This window comes from Cervus elaphus, chromosome 11 (genome assembly GCF_910594005.1).
Source record: "Cervus elaphus chromosome 11, mCerEla1.1, whole genome shotgun sequence".
NCBI lineage: Eukaryota > Metazoa > Chordata > Mammalia > Artiodactyla > Cervidae > Cervus > Cervus elaphus.
The window spans coordinates 7,455,863-7,474,744 of NC_057825.1; the positions used below are offsets into that span (position 1 = coordinate 7,455,863).

Here is an 18,882-nt window from a genome sequence, read left to right on the forward strand (position 1 = left end):
GAATACTGGAGTGGGTTGCCATTTCCTTCTCCAGGGGATCTTCCCGACCTAGGGATCGAACCCAGGTCTTCTGCATTGCAGGTAGACGCTTTAACCTCTGAGCCAGCAGGGAAGCCCACATATAGTTAAGATAATTACAATCTTTTGTGGTATTGTTTCAATGGTGGAAACTCAGGAATCCAGGCTCCCTGCTATTCCTGAGTTTCCCCAGGGATGGACACCTGTGCTCCCATGGGAAGATGACAAACTCTAGAGAGAAAGTAACGTCCAAACAGAAACCTAAGGATGACTAGGAATTAGTTGGGCAGAGAGAAGAGGAAGGAATGTTCGGGAACAGCTTGGACTGTGACCCAGAGGCAAGAGCAAACCTGGCATCTTTGACTCAGGGTGGCAGAGAGAGGGGAGAGTGGCAGCTGATGAGCCAAGGAAGTGGTAGCCAGAGCAAAGGAGAGCAGGCACCACCACTGAGCTGCCTGCATCTGGGGCCTTACTTGCTTACTCCCCTGTGTCCTCGGGCAAATTGTAACTTCTCTAAACCTTATTTCCCTTTAATAAGGAAGAGGATACTTTCTAAGTTGTTATGAGGCTCTCATGTGATTATTCACTTTAAAGCACTCCATGTTCAGCCTGGCAAGGGCTTAGGAAATTTCGGCCGTTGCTATTGGACAAACTGCAATAACCGATAAACAGATGAAACATACAGACCGGGCAGAGACAAGATCAGGAATAATACTTACTGTCTCTCTCGTTCTCCTTAACCCTGTTGTTTTTCTTCCCAGGATCTGACATGGTTACATATCTGTTTGTCCAAGAAGGGAGGGGCCTTGTTTTGTTCACTGCTGTGTCCCTGACACAGTTCACTGTGTGCCTGCCACAAAGTTAGTGCTGATAAGGTCTTTATCCTTGACCTGACCAAAGTCGGGCTCCTCTAAGCCCTCTACTCAACTAGGTTCAACCAGAAGCTTCCATCTTGTAGAGTGCAGTTTTAGCAAGAATTCTGCGGCGCCAATTTAGCAAAATCTCCAACCCCGGATTTCTGATCACCCTCCACATCTGATCAAATTCTTCATCCTCCATCCTTCATCCATCTTATCACCTGGGCCTGCCTTCAGCAAGACTCTCACTAGCCTTAATGTTCCTGCTTAGTCATTTTCCATCCACTGACCCCTAGTCTGTTCATGGGCTATAAATCTCCACTTGACATTATTGTATTTGTAGCTGAGCCCAATCTGTCTCCCCTGCTGCAAAACCCCCACTGCACTGGTCTCTCTTGAATAGTCTTCCTTGTCATCCTTAACAAGTATCCTGAATTTTTTTTTCTTTAACTGTGCTCAGTGTAGTTACCAAATGAATGAACATGTTACTACATTGATTTGTAGCTGTTGAAAGGCGATATGGCTGGATGCTGGCTAAATGAATGATACAGTCAGCTACAGACAGACACTGGTAAATAAGTCAATGATCAATACAAATAGAAATACGTAGTAAACACATAGAAACACACAAAGAAACAGAGATGAACTGTAGGTGTGTGAGTGACATGAACACTGATGATGACTCCATGCAGATAATAATATAGATCAGTGGTTCTGAACCTGGGGTGCACATTTAAATCACCTGGAAGCTTTTCTAGACTCTACCTGCCAGGCTACACCTGTATGAAGGGAACCAGGACTGGGAGTGGGACCGAGGATTTTTTAGTAATCCCCCAGGTGACTTGAAGCTCACTCTGGACAGACAGGCTGGGGTAGAAGATGGGGAACTGGTGTGAGTGCAGGGATGTAAATAAAGCTAGGAATCCAGGGGACAGAGCCAGAGAGGAAAGGGTACAGGCTCAGGAACAGATCTCTCCACTGTGTAAGAAAATGAAGTCTAGAGGTAGAGAGAGGCGAGCAGTGGAAACAGGTAATAAACCCGTTCCAAGCCCCTTGGGAGCGGGGAATATATGTGCAGGCCATCCTTCTGCCTGTCTTGGTCTGTGAGAAATGGGTTCAAGGTCAGCACCGTGTCCATGCCTGGAGGGTCCCTCCACCTAGGCTGAACGGAAGCCTTCCTTTCTCTCCTCCTTCCCTCCCTGTTAACTCCTTACACACACTGAGGAACCAGAGGGTTTCCTGAGGCCAAACAGCCATTCCCCAGAGGTGGTCCTTAGTGTCACTAAAGTTGGAGCAGCAGAAGATGGGCGCAGAGAGGTCAAGCTGGTGGCGGTGGTGGTGGTGGTGGATGGTGGCACAGAAAGATCCAGGCCTAAAGAGGCCGAGAAACAGGGAGCCAGAGGGCCCAGCCGGCGAGGAGGGTGCGAATGAACAACAGGAGAGTCAGTTCAGTTCAGTTCAGTAGCTCAAGGAGCGTCCGACTCTTTGCGACCCCATGGACTGCAGCACGCCAGGCCTCCCTGTCCATCACTAACTCCCGGAGTTTACTCAAACTCATGTCCATCGAGTCGGTGATGCCATCCAACCATCTCATCCTTTGTCGTCCCCGTCTCCTCCCGCCTTCAATCTTTCCCAGCAGCAGGGTCGTTAAAAAACAAAACAAAAAACCGGAGAGTAAGAGGCACCAGTGGGCCCGGCAGCCACTGGACGGGTAAGCCAGAGAGGCTGGCCCATCGGCGGCCGCAGGGGGGCAGCCGCGAGCAGCCTCCAGGCCGGCCGCCCCGCCCCGCCCACCCGGAGGCTCCGCCCCCGCGGCCGGCGCCCCGCCCTGCGCGCTTTGGCAGGCTCGGGCGGAGGCAGCGGCGGCGGCGGCAGGGACTGGCGGGCGCGCTAAGGGACTGAGCCCCGGCAGCAGGTGGGCGCGGTGAGGGCTGGCGGCGGCTGGCCGGGGGCTGCCGGGCGGCGCTCGGGCCGGGGGCGCCGGCCTTGCGGAGCGCCATGGACTTCAACATGAAGAAGCTCGCGTCGGACGCTGGCATCTTCTTCACCCGGGCCGTGCAGGTGAGGAGGCCGTGAGCCCTGGGCCCCGCGCGGCCGGCGGACACCCCTGCAACAGAGCCCGGGGCCGCGGGACAAGGCCCTCGCGGCCGCCGCTCCTTCCCAGGTCGCCCTAGGCCCCCACCAACCTTCCTCCTCTTCTGCGCTGCCCGGTCGAGAGAAGGAGCCCCGGGGCGGCCGGCTGCGCTGCCTTGTACTACCCTCTGCGAGGCCCGGGGGCCGGGGAGTGAGCTGGGCCTGCCTCGGCCCCGCTCCCTGGGCGGGAGGTGTCAGCCTCCCCCTTTGCGACCTTCCGGGGCCGAGTTATCACACTGCCCTGGCGCCCGCCCGGCCCCGGTTGGGGCTCTGATGGGGAGGGTAAAGGGCATCAGGCGGCTCCGGCCACCCTGCCTGTGGCCATCAATGACTCTTGACTCCCGGCCGCCGTTTGGAGGCTTGAGATCCAGGCCCAAGGACTCGTGCACCCGGGCCCCTGAGCCCTTCTCTGAGCCTCAGTCTCCACACCTGTGCAATGGGCTGTCGGAACTGATTCCCTCAGGTCCCTTTTACACGCTTGGATAGTCAGTCCGGAAGCCAGGAGGGCTGGGGTTATTATTTCCTTTCTGCTCCATGGCAGGCCTGTTTCCTCTTATTTCCCCAGCCCCAGGGGAATGAGGAGAGGGCTGGGGTCTGGCTGCATGCCCTCCTTGGGGAGCTGTACGCTGGGTGACGCTAGGATTAGAACAAGTCCTATCCACTTGGGGGCAAGGAGAGAAACTGAAGCAGCTTATCAGTGAAGACCGGGAGTCAGCTATGGGCATGGATGTCCCCTCTTGTGACTTTGAGAAGGGCGGGGGCTTCACCTCTCTGGGCCTCAGTTTTTCAGTCTTTTGAAAATGGCCTTAGCAACCCCTCCCTCCCAGCATGGATGTGAGTGTCCCCGGCACTCCGTGTGGACATGCTCACTAAAGGCAAGTCACTCTTGGTGTAACGTGGTTAGTATTGCACCCGTGCAGCCTGTGACCTTGGGCCAGTCACTTCTCTGGGAGCCTCCATGTGCCCTTCTGTCCATCGGGAGTGGCACCAAGTCTGCCTCCAAGGGTGGCTGCAGGCATGGGGCTTGGCCCGGTAACAGCGCCCTGGGAACAGATCCTGTTGTTTGTCCTTGCCGTGGGGGTTGGTTCTCCGGAGGAGCCCAGCCCCAGACCATCTCTTAGAAGCCCACGTGCCCATGTTTACTAGAAAGCACAGCATCCCGTTGAGGATGGGTGCCCCAGAGAGGGTTTGCTGCCCTGGGTTCCCAGCCCTGCCGGTGACCTCAGCCTTAGTGGGGATGCCTGCAGCCTGGAGCTCGTTGGCCAGCCCCAATCCATCCAGAAGGTGGGGAGTTCGCCCCCTGTGTTGGTATGGCAACCACTCTATCTCCCACATCTAGGAAGAACCTGATCTGCCAGTTTCCGGCTACTGTGGGGCCCTAGCACCCGATCTGGCCAGAGCCTGGGGCATGGGGAGGCTTGGGCCCCATGGCCTGGTGGGGGCAGGCCCACTGGGTCGCCCATACTGGCGTGGGAGCCAGCACCCAGGCCCCCTGCCTCCAGGGCGGAGGAGGGAGCTGGGAGCTTTATAAATAGAGGCTTTCTCTGGCTCCAGCCGCCCACCCCCTGCTGCTGCCATCTTGCAGGGAGCAGCCTCGGACTCTGCAGTCATGAGCCTCTGAAGCCTGGGCCCTTTCTCTTGGCAGAAATAGGGCCAGGTGGTGGCCCTAAGAGAGAGGGGCTTGAAATGTGGCCTGGGCAGGAGAGCCCACTCGGGGGACCCCCCCCCCAACTGAGGCCAGTCGGCCCTGGGATAGGAGTCAGCCTGGAGGGACGGAGGGTGGTTTATTATCAATGTGTGGGCAGCTCCTCTGCATGGGTGCCACCTTGCCAGGTGGAAGGACATGCTGGGCAAGCGCTCAGCCCCTCCAGGTACCGGGGGCACTTTGAACGAGCCTCGCCTCATCCCCACCCCGTAAGGAGCGGGACCTGGGAGAAGAAGCTGGAGGCCTGATGCCTTTTGCACGGGTGATCCTAGGGTGGCTTCTCAGTCCCTGCACTGTGCCTTGAAGGCCAGGAGGGGTTTGTGGAGTTGATCCCGGTGATGGGAACAGCTCTGCGAAGGGCACCCAGGCAGGAAAAGCTAAAGCATATTTGGGTAAGATGCCAGTGGGGGTGGAGTGGGCAGTGGAAGTGCTAGTACCAGTGCTGTCGGTAGTCTGACTGTGTTACTACTAGGAGCGGAGGTGGGAGCGATGATAATAAAAGTCAGGGAAGCTGTAGCTTTGTTTTCATCCTAGCCGGGCAGGCAACAGTGGCCGTGGGAGGGATGCCCAGGACATTGGAAAAACCTGGTAGGCTTTGGACGTGGGTGGATGTGTAGTGTGAGGGACAGGTGGCCAGGTGGCCCGGCGGGAAGTGCTGCCCATAACCGTGGCAAGAAGGGGAGGAGATACTGAGCGTGACTCCATCACTGGAATCAGAGCGGCTGGTCCCATGGGGTAAGGTCCCTAGGTGGCTCCTGGGAGCCGAGGAGGGACCTGCGGGAGATCTTTTATTGATGATGATGATGACGTTGACACCAGCTGACATTTATCAGGCCTGTACTGTGTGCTGATCACGGAACTAAGCACCTCCTGAATATTCTATGAGATGGAAACTGAGGACCAGAGAGGTGACTTTGCCTGTGAGCCTCAGTTTTCTCATCTGGAAAATGGAGTTAGTGCCACCCCCACCCCCGAAGAGGCTGGGTGAGGGCAGGCCTGTTCAGGGCCCGCTCTGGGAGGCCCCGGCTTGTGGACAGTGAGGAAGAAGAGTCAGGAGAGCAAGAGTAGCTGGCTCCCAAGCGGGGAGCCACAGGCTCTGACCCTGGCCCACCCAGCCTTGCAGAGAGAAACCCAAGCCCCCATACATAATTGATGGCTGCTGAGCCGGAGAGGCCTGCAGCCGGTGGGGCCTCCCGCTCCCTGCAGCTGGAGCTGTCCTTGGCCTCTGGGTGACTCAGGGCTGCCAGGTCATCTGGGAAGGGCCTCCAGACCCCCAGCTCATGACGACCCTGACTCCAGTGCAGCCTGCCTCTTGCCCAGCCTCAGCAGCACCTTCTGTGAAATGGGAAACTTGCCCGAGCTGAGTGCAGAGTCAGCACTATCTGTTGTCAGAGTTGATCTCGCTTCTGTACAGTTTGTCTCTGACCATCACCCACCACGGCTGGACAGGGCCTTTGAGATCAGAAGGGCCAGGACCTGGGCTGGTTTCCGGTTGTTCCCACGTGGCCCCTGTGGCTTTGGCCAGCTCAGAAGGAGGACCCTGATGTAACATCCTGGCCCCTCCCTGGCCTTGGGGTGGGGCTGCCGAGCTTCCTGGGCCTGAGCATGCCCAGCAGTTGGCTTGGATGAGTTGGCGCTACTCCCCATGTACCATGCCAAGCAGCGGAGACCATCCTCCATCCCACCCCTCTTCCTTCCCATCAGGTCTTTACAGTATCAGCCCTTACACTGGGCACCAAACTCCCTGCCAGACCCTGGCCTTCATATCTTACCCACATCTTTTTTATTTCTTCCTCACAACAAGGGAGATGCTATTCCTTATTATTCCCATTTTCAGCTTAGGAAACGGATGCTCAGAGAGGCAAAGCCACTTGCCCCAGGTCACGTTGCTCATCAGAACTGAGACTTGAATCATGTCCCTCTGGTTCCGGAACCTGGGTTCTTCCCACTCACTCCCCCGGGGTCCCCTTCCCCGGGGCTCCCAGCTGCCCCGGCACCCGCTGATCACCCCAGACCTTGCTCTGTGCCCCTTGTGTTCCCTGAGCGCTCGTTACCAAGTGCTTCCCTCCAGAGTCAGGCTGGGAGGACCCTCAGTGATGGCCTCCCAGAGGCTCCTTACACCCTAAGTTGTGTTTGATTTTGTACAGGTGTGCATTTGGGGGGCAGGGGGTGTCTGTCTTTCATTGGATTTCCGAAACAAACCGGGATCCACCGGCTCTGGCCCAACCATCCCATGTCACAGAGGAGCAAGCTGAGGCCCAGGGCAGGGTTGCAGTTTGATCGGGGTCCCAGATGGGGTAGACTGGTTCCTGGACCTTAGGGCCTGAGTTCCAGCCAGGCGGGAGGGGTAGATGGGTGGGGCAGGGCTGGTCCTCCCTTCCCCCCTGCTGAGTCGTCCACCCCTGAGTGCTCCCCCCGACCCCCCGCCCACAGTTCACGGAGGAGAAATTTGGCCAGGCTGAGAAGACCGAGCTCGATGCCCACTTTGAGAGCCTCCTGGCCCGGGCGGACAGCACCAAGAACTGGACCGAGAAGATCTTGAGACAGACAGAGGTGCTGCTGCAGCCCAACCCCAGTGAGTGGACATGGGCTGGCCCTGGGCAAGGGGCAGGGCACTGTGGGCAGAGGCCCAGCTGCTGAGGCCGTGTAGGTGGGCCTGGGACTTGGGTTAGACTCTTGGGGCTTAAGGCTGCTGTCGGTGGCAGGGGAAGGGGGGATGGTCCCCAGTAAAAACAGCAGTCTCGGTGTTGGGTTCCACAATGCACTCAGTCTCTGGGACGTGGAAATGCAAGTTTTTCCCAGAGGTGTTGAAGAGATACCTGGAAACTGAAACATCACTGGGAGAAGAGGCAGGAGAAATGGGAGCCTGGTCACTGGGGAGCAGGCAGCAAGGTTCAGGGACAAAGAAGGCTCGTCCAGGATCGCATGAGAGCACAGAGCAGGCCCCCACAGCTGCAGGGGAATCTGCCCTGGGGTCCGGAGACATGTCTGCCTGTATTTCTGCTCTTAGCTAAGGCAGTGTGCTGAGAGCTTTCTGGGTCCGGCCAGAGCGCTGTTCACACGTGTGGTGCGTGCGTGCATGCTAAGTCGCTTAGTCGTGTCCGACTCTTTGCGACCCCGTGGACTGTAGCCCACCAGGCTCCTCTGTCCAGGGGGATTCTCCAGGCAAGAATCCAGGAGTGGGTTGCCATGCCCTCCTCCAGGGGATCTTCCCCACCCAGGGATCGAACCCGTGGTTCTTAGGTCTCCTGCATTGGCAGGCGGGTTCTTCACCACTAGCACCACCTGTGTGTCACGCTCTTTGAGTCCATATTCTAAGGAGGGGGACGTGGAAGGCCCGTCACCGCAGCTGGGTGACCTCGGGCAGGTCCTTCAGGTCTCTGGGCCGTGGCTTCTCCCTCCCTGTGAGGGGTTTCACAGGGGTCAACAGCCCGTCTCACGGGGGGGAATCAGCAGGAGAATGTCCTGGAAGTCACCGGGCCGGGCGCCCTGGTCTGGCCTTGGGCTCCTCCAGAAGGGCCCCGGGGCTTTGGCTGCTGTCTCCCACAGGCGCCCGAGTGGAGGAGTTCCTGTACGAGAAGCTGGACAGGAAGGTGCCCTCGCGGGTCACCAACGGCGAGCTGCTGGCGCAGTACATGGCCGAGGCGGCCAGCGAGCTGGGGCCCACCACCCCCTACGGTGAGCCGGCCCCCACGGCTGGGCGGGGCCGCCGTCTCTGGCCCTGACCTCCCTCCCTCCCTCCTTTCCTTCCTTTCTCTGGTCTTGTATTTACACATGTGATGCCTGGATTCATTCTGCCTGCAAATACCTCAGTCACCAGAGGTGAAAGCAGAGTGAGAAATAGACGCCTCCTGGGACTTCCCTGGTGAGCCAGTGGCTAAGACTCCACACTCCCAGTGCAGTGGCCCTGGGTTCCATCCCTGGCCAGGGAACTAAGATCCTGCATACCACATGGCACGACTCAAAAAAAAGGGGAGTCTCCTTTACCCACTTTTGGTTTGTGTGCATTTTTAATGGGATCATATTCTCTTATGTGCGCGATTCTGCAACCTGATTTTTAAACTTGGTGTTGCTTTACAGATTATCTGTTCACGGTAGCACTTAAAGAGCCACCTCAATCTTTGTTTTTTATTAAGTTTTGTTGAGGTACAGTTTAGGTACTGTAAAGTGCACTTGTTTTAAGTGGGTTATTTGGTGTTTTTATTATATTTACAGACTTGTACAAACAACCCCTCGATTCAGTTTATTTTTAAATTTTTGATTAATTCTGAATTAGAACGTAGTTGATTTACAATATTGTGTTCGTTTCAGATGTACAGTGCAGTGATTCTGTTATATACACATATATATGCTCCTTTTCAGATTCTTTTCACTTTGGGTTATTTCAGAATATTGAGTATAGCACCTCCTGTGCTCTATAGTAGGTCTTGTTGGTTATCTGTTTTATATATAGTAGTGTGTATATGTTAATCCCAACCTAATTTATCCCTCACTCCCCCACCGACTCCCCAGTTTCTCCCAGGTTGGATGCATGAGACAAGTGCTCGGGCCTGGTGCACTGGGAAGACCCAGAGGGATGGGATGGGGAGGGAGGCGGGAGAGGGGATCGGGATGGGGAACACGTGTAAATCCATGGCTGATTCATGTCAATGTATGGCAAAAACCACTACAATATTGTAAAGTAATTAGCCTCCAACTAATAAAAATAAATGAAAAAAACAAAAACAAAAAAAATTTAAAAATAAAATTTTTAATTGGAGGATAATTGCTTTACAGTGTTGTATTCATGTTAAATCTTTAAACATGGTTCCATTTTTTTTAAATTTTTTAATTGAAGTATAGTTGATTTTAATATGTGTTTGTTTCTGGTATATGGCATAGTGATTCAGTATTTTTGCAGATTATATTCCATCATAGGTTATTACAAAGTAATGGCTATGATTCCCTGTGCTATATGGTATATGCTGTTGCTTATTTATTTTGTATATAGTAGTTTAATCCTATACCAGAATTTGTCCCTCCCTACCATTAGGGTTTTGATTGTTTTTTGTTTTGTACTTATTTGTAATAGCTGCTTAGAAGTCTTTGTCTGCTAAGTCTAATATCTGGGCCTTCTCGGAGATAGTATCTGTTGATTGCTTTTCTTTCCCTGCGTATTGACTGTACTTTCCTATTTCTTTGCGTGTCTTATAATTCTTCTTGGGTTATTAGTGCTGTTTGTTTCCTTAGAGACTTGCCTGAGCTAATTGTTTAGAGTCTGTGTTCTTTGCTGTATGCAGCTACTGGTGTCTCTGCTTATTTTTCTTCTTAAATTATTCTTTTTACTTCTAAGCCTATTGTCCTAAGGGTTGCTTCCAGGTCAGCATATGTTGGTGATCAGCTAATGATTAATCAGAAGTTGTACTTAAATATCTTGTACCATAGAGGCTTTGCTTATGAATTTATGAGTGGGCTGGGGAACACACTCATGTCCAAGCAGTTTATATGTGTTCCTAGCTTTTACTTCGCGAATGTGCAGAGCCTCGCACTAGCCAAGAATGAGTTGATACCTGAGGTTCTCTCCTGTCTCTCCCATGCTACACTCAGGCACAGCCTCCCAGACCACCAGAGTTGTCTAGAGTTTATCAAGGCTTACTGTGACTGTCTCATTTCCCAGATCTCCTGTTAAATTTCTGGCAGGTCTGCTGCTTCTTCCAGCCAGTCCTCCAGCTTCATGTTAGCTGTGATGTTGGCCTTTCCTGAAGATTTGCCATTGAGATCATTACTGTTTGTGACCATGTCTTGTGGGTTTTTCTGTGTTCCAGCCAAAATCATGTCCTCCCCCTCCAGCAGCTTCAGGCCCTACCCCGCCCTCATAGAGGGGCACACCACGGAACTTGGAGAGAGGGGAGCACACCCAGGCTAGAAAGCTACCGTCTCCGTGGTTCTTATCAAGGTCCTGTGGTTCTGGAGTAAATGCTTCTCAATTTGTTACTTGCCTTTGGTCAATTTCCAGAGTCCAGAAATGATTGTTTTTGACAATTGTGTCCAGTTTTGTTCTATTTTTGAAGGCGATAGATAGATAGGTAGGGGTTGTTTTTTGCCATACTGCCTAGCATATGAGATCTTAGTTCCCCAATCAGGGATCGAACCTATGCCCCCGCAGTGGAAGTGTGGAGTCTTAGCCATTGGACCCCCAGGTAAGTCCCTGTGTCCTTTCTAGGAGGAGGATTTGCTGAGTTTCTCCCTCTTCTTTCTAATGGCTGTGAAGTGTTCTGGTTTTGGGGTTTCCCAGTATTTATTGGTCAGTGGGTATATGGATATACAGATTTTCTCCCATTTTCCCAGGCCAGCCATTTCTGCTCTTGCTTCTCAGAACATCTCTCCTGGGGCTCTCTCCTCCCTCCTGAGAGCCAGAGTGGCCGGAGCCTGGCCCGCCTCCTCACCCCCCAACTCTGCTTCTCAGGGAAGACGCTGATCAAGGTGGCCGAAGCGGAAAAGCGCCTGGGAGCGGCCGAGAGAGATTTCATCCACACGGCCTCCATCAACTTCCTCACGCCCCTGCGCAACTTCCTGGAAGGGGACTGGAAGACGATTTCGGTGAGGGGCCTGGGGCCGCGTGCTTCCTGGTGACCCTGGCCGCCCTCTCCTCATAGCCGCGGAACCCAGCCCGGGACCCTGCAGCCCTTAGGGCCTCCGCAGACGTGGCTCTTGTGGACCGAGTGGCCTGGAGTGTTTGACCTTGCCCATCCGGGCCTCAGTTTCCCTGTCTTGACCGGATGGTCCTGTGGGCTGGTCCTGCTGGGGCTGGGGGTCTCCCATGGCAGCCGTGGGGCTCACGTCCCTGATTCCCCCCCACACACCCCCCCAATACAGAAGGAGAGGCGGCTCCTGCAGAACCGGCGTCTAGACCTGGATGCCTCCAAAGCGCGGCTCAAGAAAGCCAAAGCTGCCGAAGCCAAAGCCACGGTAGGTGTCCTGCTGGACCAGAGCGGGTGGAGGCTCGGGGCGGAGGCTCGTGGTGTTTGGCATGACCTCCCTCCCCGTCCCTGCCTGGAGAAGCCTGGCTGGGGTCGCTGCTCGGGGCAGACCATGTGAGGTCTCGCCCGTCTGCTCCCACCCCTGATGGAACCCTGCCGACCCAGAGCTCTGGGTCCCCGGGGCAGACATTGGGGTGGGGGGTGGGTTGGGGGTGGACCCGCAGCGCCCTCCCCTGAGCGCAGGGCAGCCCACAGCCACCCCAGACAGACAGCCGGTTGGCTTCTCGCATGCCCCCCGCACTGCCCTCCCTGGTGCTCGGCTCTGTTCCCGGCTCTGCCCGGGCATGGCTCCGCTACTAACAGCACCCCCCGCCACTGCTCCAGTGCTGTTCCCCGGGCGCCCCGTCCTGTCCTCAGGCTCCATTGCACTGGTGTGGAGGTCCCAGGGCTGGGCTGCTCGCCCGCCCAGGAGCGGGTCTCGGGGCCCTTCAGGGAGCCCCACGTCGCTGGACGAAGCCAGGGCTATCTTGGCTCCCCTTCTGCTCAGCCAGGCCGATGGGATGTAGTGTGGGACACGGTGACCAGGGTTGGGAGAGCTGGGCCCCAGGGGCCTGGGCTGCTCGGGGTGCAGGGGCTGCAAGGCCGCCTCACAGTCCGGGGTGGGGACTCCCCAGGTCAGGTCCGAGACACACCAGGGACACTGGCACCTCTGCCCGCCGGGGCCCTCAGCCAGGGAAGGCCAGGCCCCCCCCCCCCCACTGCCCGAGAGTTACTTACAGCCCCCCTCGCATTCCCCTCCCTCCATGTGGCCCCCGGGGGCCAAGGAGCCTGGGCGGTGCCCCTGGCAAGAGCCGTGGCGCCTCATCCAGGGGTGTGGAGTCCAGACCAGAGGCAGGGCTTCAGCCACCAGCATCGGGTTGGGCTTGGGTAGGATGAGCTGCGGCTGCCTGAGCCCCCGTGGACGGGACAGGCTCCATGCCCCTCAGGCAGCTCTCTGAGTCCCTTGGCCAGGACAGGCCTTCCTCCGGCAGCCAGGCCGGGGAGCGCTTCCTTCGTCACCGGAGCGGCACACCTCCCGTCCGGCTGGTTGGCCCAGACCAGCCCCGAGTATGTGACTTTTAGCAAGACGCCCCCTCCCGAGCTGGGGCCTGGTCCAGCATATCCCAGTGGGCTCCAGCCCAGCAGGGCACCCACCCACCTGCCACCCCTCAGCACCCACACTCCGGTCAGGACTCCTTCCGGAGGGCGGGCTTGTGCGTCCCGGGGGGACCTGCTCCCGCCTGCGCTGTGGACTCACTAACTCTTTGTTTTTGTTCCTTTCCGTTCTGCTTTGGGTAACTTGGCTCAGTGTGAGGGAGATGTGAGTATACCTGTCCCACGTGCTGTGCCGCTTCTGGTTTGCCCACCTCGGCCTCGGGCCTCACGGGGCCGGGCCGGGCCGGGCCAGCCGGGCCGGGGAGGGCCGTCCTCCAGGCCTTTTGCAAGCAGCTGGTCTCCCCACTGGGGCCTCCACCACTTGTAGCCTCTGGTCTGGGGGGGCGCCAGGCGTTGAAGCCTGTTGAGTCAGCTTTTTGCAAATGTCAACCGCCTGTCACTCTGTCCATCCGTGCATCCATCTGTCCATCCTCGTGGCGGGGAGGGGCCTGGTCCTTGCTGCAGGAAGGAGAGATGGGGTGTGTGCGGAGGTGTGGGTGGAGTGAGCTGGGCGGGGTGGGGGCGGGCCGTGCTTGGAGAACGGTGGGTGTAACTGGGGCCTCTGAGTGAGATGAGGCTGGCCCGGGGAAGAGGGGCCAGAGGACCGCCGGGGCTGGACGGGTCTGTGTCCTGCCTGAAGTTCAGGGTTGTGACAGCTGCAGGCTGTCCCCTCGCTGGCATCTGGTCTCCCAGGCTCCCCAGCATGTCCACCCTCTTGGTCTTTGTTCCGACCCTCCGAGACCCTCACTCAGCCCGCCTCCTGTGCAGGTGGTTGGTGTGGGGAGAAGGGGGTCTGTGGTGTTATCGGTCCGTAGCCTTCTGTCCATGGCGTTGGTGGGTGGGGGTGGCTCCTGGCATCTCCCTGGGGGAGACTCTAGGGCGGCCTCCCGGCCAGGCCCCCACCCCGCGTGACTCCCCCCTCCCCCGTGAACTCTGTTCCCCGCCAGACGGTGCCTGACTTTCAGGAGACTAGACCGCGTAATTACATTCTCTCGGCCAGCGCCTCCGCGGTAAGCGCCCCCGCCCACCCCGCCCCGGCTCCCCCTCCCTGCCCCCACCCCCAACACCCGGGGCCTGATGCCAGTCGAGGAAAGCAGGAGCAGAGGGTCACTCAGGGGCCGCCTGGGCCCTGCGCCCTCGCCCCTCCCTGCCCAACACTGGAGGTGAGCCTGGCCCGCTGCCCCGCGCAGCCTGGTGGACTCCGAGGGGCCCGAGAGTCCGCCCACCCCCACTCAGCACCCACCCAAGTGCCATGACCCCCTGCGCCCAGAGGAGAGGGAGGAGGTCCTGGCCTGGCCTGCCGGGAGGTCACAGACCCCTGGACAGGACTCGAGGATGGCGCTGTCCATCCAGCGGCCACCAGAGTACATTGGCTAGGTGTCGGGGAGGCGCCCGGAGGCCTTGAGACCGAGCAGGGCCCCGTGGGAAGGTAGACCCGGGGGGGAAGGGCAGCCTGGGGCGGAGGCCCTTAAAATGGGGAGCGAGACCCCCGCAGTGGGGAAACGGGCATGTCCCGAGCTGGCCCCTCTGAAGCTGAGCGTGAGGGCAGCCATGGGTGGGTGGGTGGGCAGGTGGGACCGGGATTTAAGAGGGTGGGCTGGGCGGGGCGGGGTCAGGAGGACTTTGAATGTCTGGTATCTTTTTTTCCTACAGCTTGTTGAGATCTTGATGTTTACTGTTTAGTTGGGGAAATAGGCAGAAGACACCTGTCCCATCATGCTTGTCGAAACCAGTGCTGGGCCTTTCTCTGCCTCTCTCTGTCCCTCCTTTCCCCGTGGGTGACATCCTCCCGCACCACCCACCGCCCCGCGGCTCTTCTCCATCTGTCATAAGCATGTTGCCGTGTGTGTGTGTGTGTGTGTGTGTGTGTGTGTGTGTGTGTGTGCGCGCACGCGCGCGGTCCCTGGTTCCCCGGGGGTGTTAACCGCAGTGTCGAGCCCCGGCCCCCTGTGGCTGGCTCACCCGAGTGTGTCCACGTGGAGGTCGCTTCCCGTGTTGTGCAGTTTGCCAAGCGGCACTGGGGTGGGGACCCCTCCGTCCCAGCCAGGCTGGCCTGGGTTTTTGCTCTCTGCCCCGCCCAGGCCCCGTGTTAGGGTAGCAGCGGGCCGGAGGAACGGGCCTCCTAAGCCGTGGTGGGGGGAGGGGGGTCTTTCTTCTTTAGACTCTGGAGGACACTTGCCGCCCCCCTTCCTGGGCCGAGTGGAAGGAGGACTATCCAGGAGGGTGGAGACGGCCCTGTTTTTTTCTTGTGCCTTTGAACCCCAGTGTGACTCTGGCACGAGGCTGCCTTTCTCTGCCGAAGGACGGAAAGGTTCAGTGACTGGTCTAGGGTCACACGGTCCTGCCTCCCAGCCCAGCAGCCTCAGCAGAGCGTCAGGGTGGGGTGGGGGACGCTCGGTCTCCCTGGAGACCCCAGTCCGAGCCTGGGGGCTTGCCTGTAGGAGAAACCCAAGCAGGACTTCCCAGCTGGCTGTGCCCCCTCCCCGCATGTGGCATGTGGGGCTGGATGGACTGTGATGTCAGAGCCCCCCTCCCTCTCACACCAGGCCTCCCCCCCAGCCTCAGCTCCTGGTGGGGTTGTCGGGGGGACATTGGGAAGTGTGGAGGGGTGGGAAGAGGTTGGGGCGGGGTCTTGGGAGCTGGGGCAGGGGCCCGGGCTCTGGGGTACAGCCGCCCCCCACCTCCGTTCCCCTCCCCTGCTGACCGCTGCCCCCTCCCTCCCCTGCTGACCGGTCCTGTTGTGGTCTCTGCAGCTCTGGAATGATGAGGTGGACAAGGTGAGTTGGGGCTCAGAGAAGAAGTGGGCTGGGGAACGGGGTCCCGGCTCGCCGCTGTCGTCGGGGACAGGTCTGTGTCTAGTTCTGAACTCTGCCCTGCAGCCGCGGGGCCGTGGCAAGGGGCGGCCACTTCCCCTCCACCCCGCAGCACACCGTGGGCCCTCCGGAGGCCAAAGCAACTGTTGGTTGAATTTGTCCCTGCTGGGTGGTGGCCTCAGATGGACAAATGCATGAGCGTGAAAGGCCGAGGAGGGCGCCTGAGGCTCTGCCTGCCCACCCAGCAACTGGCCTCCTCTGGGGGGGTCCCAAGCCTGGCTAAGGCTCCTCCAGGGGGTCAGGGCCCCAGGCCTGACGTCAGGGGTGAGAGGTGAACCCCTGCCCTGATGTCTGCACCCCTGGGTGGGGGGGTGGGGAAGTCCATCTGCCACAGAAGGGCAGAGACCTCTCCCCATCGGCTCCAGGGGCGGGAGGAGGCTAGTGGGAGGGCGTCTGGGGGCCATTCTTGCCCTCGTGCTCATCCCCTGCCCTTCCCAGGCTGAGCAGGAGCTCCGAGTGGCCCAGACAGAGTTTGACCGGCAGGCAGAAGTGACCCGGCTCCTGCTGGAGGGGATCAGTAGCACCCACGTGAGTCCTGTCCCGTTTCCTCCTCCTGTCGTCCCAAGTCTTCTTGTCACCCGTGTGTCCCCACGACTCTTTAAGTTCACATTGAGGCAGCTAGTGAACCTGGGTGGGGCAGAGCCCACGGCCCTTAAGGTCCCAAAGCAGGGGTATGGCCCCCTCCCACCCCAGGGAGCAAGAGGCCTGGGCAGAATATGCCGGATCCCGAGCCAGGGTCTGCAGAGCGTGGGGTGGGGAGCGGGCTGCTTCGTCCGCCCGCGGGCGCCCGCTCAGCCACTGCCTCTTCTCTGCAGGTGAACCACCTTCGCTGCCTCCATGAGTTCGTGGAGTCTCAGACCACATACTATGCCCAGTGCTACCGCCACATGCTGGACCTCCAGAAGCAGCTGGGCAGGTGCCCACCGGGGGCGCCCGGCTCCCAGCCCCCAGCTCCCCCGAGCGCAGATAGCCCCCGTTGACGCCTGGGGCGGGGTGGAGGGCTGCTGACTGTGGTGGGGCATCACCCCTGCCTCTGGGCCTGGGCACCCCATCAGGAGGACAGTGAGGGGTGGCTGCCTCAGGGACCTCGGGCACGGGTTCTGAGACCCTGGGATGGGCGGTGGCGGGGACGGCAGGGGCGTCTCACTTCCCCTTATTTTCCTCTTCACGCTGCCAGCTCCCAGGGAGCCATGTAAGTAGCGAGGTGGCCTTCCCTCTGTGGCCCTGGGCCTGACTGGTGTTTTGTGGGGCACGTGGGACCCCCCCCAAAGAGGGTGGCTCCCAGCTACTGAGACGGGCACCCCCCCCACTGTCCTCTCCAGATTCCCAGGCACCTTCGTGGGCACTGCCGAGTCCACCTCCCCACCCCTCAGCAGTACCTCACCCACCACTGCCGCGGCCACGATGCCCATGGGGCCCTCTGTGGCCGACTTGGCCCCTCCAGGGGAGGCCGCTCTCTGCCTGGAGGAGGTGGCCCCGCCGGCCAGCGGAACCAGGAAAGCCCGCGTTCTCTATGACTATGAGGCAGCCGACAGCAGTGAGCTGGCCCTGCTGGCTGATGAGGTGGGCCTGGACGCCACAGGGACGGATTGGCAGTCGGGGTGCACAGGCCAGCTTAGCGGGCCAGGGGACTGGAGCTGGGGACATGGGGTCTGAGGACCCGGCATCACGGGCTCCCCACCTCTGAGGGGTCCGGGGGGTGGGGGCAGAGCCCGGGACCGGCTGCGGGGGACAGAGGTGGCTCCGGCTCTGAGGAGGCAAGCTCTCTGATCCGTCTCCGTAGAGCAGCTGAGGAGGGGGCGCCCGCCACTGGAGGCGCAGGGGCCCTGCATAGCAGGGGTGTGACCCTCCTCCTCCGTCACCCTCTTCAGCTCATCACTGTCTACAGCCTGCCTGGCATGGACCCCGACTGGCTCATTGGCGAGAGAGGCAACAAGAAGGGCAAGGTCCCCGTCACCTACTTGGAGCTGCTCAGCTGAGCAGGCGCCTCCCCCAGGCCCTGCCCGCTCTGGCCTGGGCAGGGGAATGGGTGCAGCCCTGCCTCGTGTCTGCTGGCGACCCAGCTGCTCAGCGTCGGGAGGCTCACCCTAGCCCCATCCTGCCCCTTGGCCGTCCAGCTGCAAGGGGCCCCAGAGGCTGAATGATCGCAGCTCCTCCCCCAGCCTGCTTCTGACCTGTTTCTGGAGCCCCCCGCCCCTGCCTGCGTCCTTGAGACCCCCAGCGCTCCCGGCTCCTCTCAGGAGGGCGGGCCTGGCTGCAGCAGCTGCGCTCGGCGCCCTAGCCTGTGGGGGGGCTCAGTGCAAGATGGGCTGAGGACGCCCTGGGGTGCACCCTTGGCAAGAGAGAACACCTGCCTTTAGTTGCCAAAAGCAGCAGAGGGCGAGGCAGGCAGGCAGGCAGGTCTGTGGCGGGCCGGAGACAGGGGTGCATCCCCGGGGATGTGCTGCAGTGGAGGGGAGCCTGGCCGGAGCTCCCCGGTGCTAGCCCTCCCCTCCCAGCCCTATCGCTCAAGCCAAGTCTGGTGGCTGCCGCCTGCACTCTCCACACTCACTTTTTAACGGATCTTTTTACTCTGCCTGTCTGCTTGCTCTCTAGCCAGTGACCAATAATAAACTATCCTTCGTGTGCACGTCGCCTGGGCTCCGGTCACATCGCGGGCCTCACAGGCGGGAAGGGGAAGACGAGGCGGCCGCACACTGCCGCACCGCGCCCTCCATCTGGGGGAGGGAGTGATGGGCCCCTTTTCCCTCCCAGGGCCCCCATGCTGCTCCTGAGGAAGGGAATACTGGTCTGCTGCAGCTGCATCATCGTTTTTTTCCTGAGAAAAACTTGCCTGAACTGGGGCAGAGTGGACTGTAAAATGTGCATGATGGTTTACCCTTGGGTAACTGACAGCTGCCAGTGCTTCCCAGGGATCCGGCATTGAGTGTAGCACGTGCACACATATTCTCGTGTCATCCTCACAGACGAGGGAAGAAAACAGAGTCACCTCCTCGAGGTTCCGTAACTGGCAAGTGGCCACGCAGGGACTGTAGCCCAGGTCAGTCTAGTTCCCGAAACTTCCCAAGTGATAGCTTCGGTCCACAAGCCAAGTTTTAGATTGAGGCTTGCAGCTGGGCCCAGAACTCTGATTAGGTCCCAAG

At 59.1% G+C, this 18,882-nt stretch overlaps 1 protein-coding gene across 8 annotated transcripts; it reads left to right on the forward strand.

Annotated features, from left to right (window-relative positions):
- The first annotated feature begins 2,698 nt into the window (after positions 1 to 2,698).
- Positions 2,699 to 18,368, forward strand: SH3GLB2 (SH3 domain containing GRB2 like, endophilin B2). Of its 8 annotated transcripts, XM_043916660.1 has the most exons (14): positions 2,699 to 2,936; positions 7,147 to 7,288; positions 8,263 to 8,391; positions 11,159 to 11,292; positions 11,569 to 11,661; positions 13,021 to 13,032; positions 13,814 to 13,876; positions 15,028 to 15,177; positions 15,620 to 15,643; positions 16,178 to 16,267; positions 16,555 to 16,655; positions 16,917 to 16,931; positions 17,062 to 17,302; positions 17,611 to 18,368. In XM_043916660.1, the coding sequence occupies exons 1-14, from the start codon at positions 2,874 to 2,876 to the stop codon at positions 17,716 to 17,718; spliced, it is 1,365 nt and encodes a 454-aa protein (XP_043772595.1). In that variant the 5' UTR covers positions 2,699 to 2,873; the 3' UTR covers positions 17,719 to 18,368. The 8 variants fall into 8 exon arrangements, with proteins under 8 accessions (XP_043772595.1, XP_043772596.1, XP_043772597.1 ...); XM_043916661.1 differs by lacking the exon at positions 13,021 to 13,032 and having other exon boundaries at positions 2,700 to 2,936; XM_043916662.1 differs by lacking the exon at positions 16,917 to 16,931 and having other exon boundaries at positions 2,701 to 2,936.
- Positions 18,369 to 18,882: the final 514 nt, after the last annotated feature.

Bases quoted from the DNA above. Each gene is read 5' to 3' on its own strand.
- SH3GLB2 (XM_043916660.1), top strand. From the start codon at position 2,874: ATGGACTTCAACATGAAGAAGCTCGCGTCGGACGCTGGCATCTTCTTC. The intron at 2,937-7,146 runs GTGAGGAGGCCG...CCCCGCCCACAG, and splicing joins TCTTCACCCGGGCCGTGCAG to TTCACGGAGGAGAAATTTGG. The intron at 8,392-11,158 runs GTGAGCCGGCCC...TCTGCTTCTCAG, and splicing joins GGGGCCCACCACCCCCTACG to GGAAGACGCTGATCAAGGTG.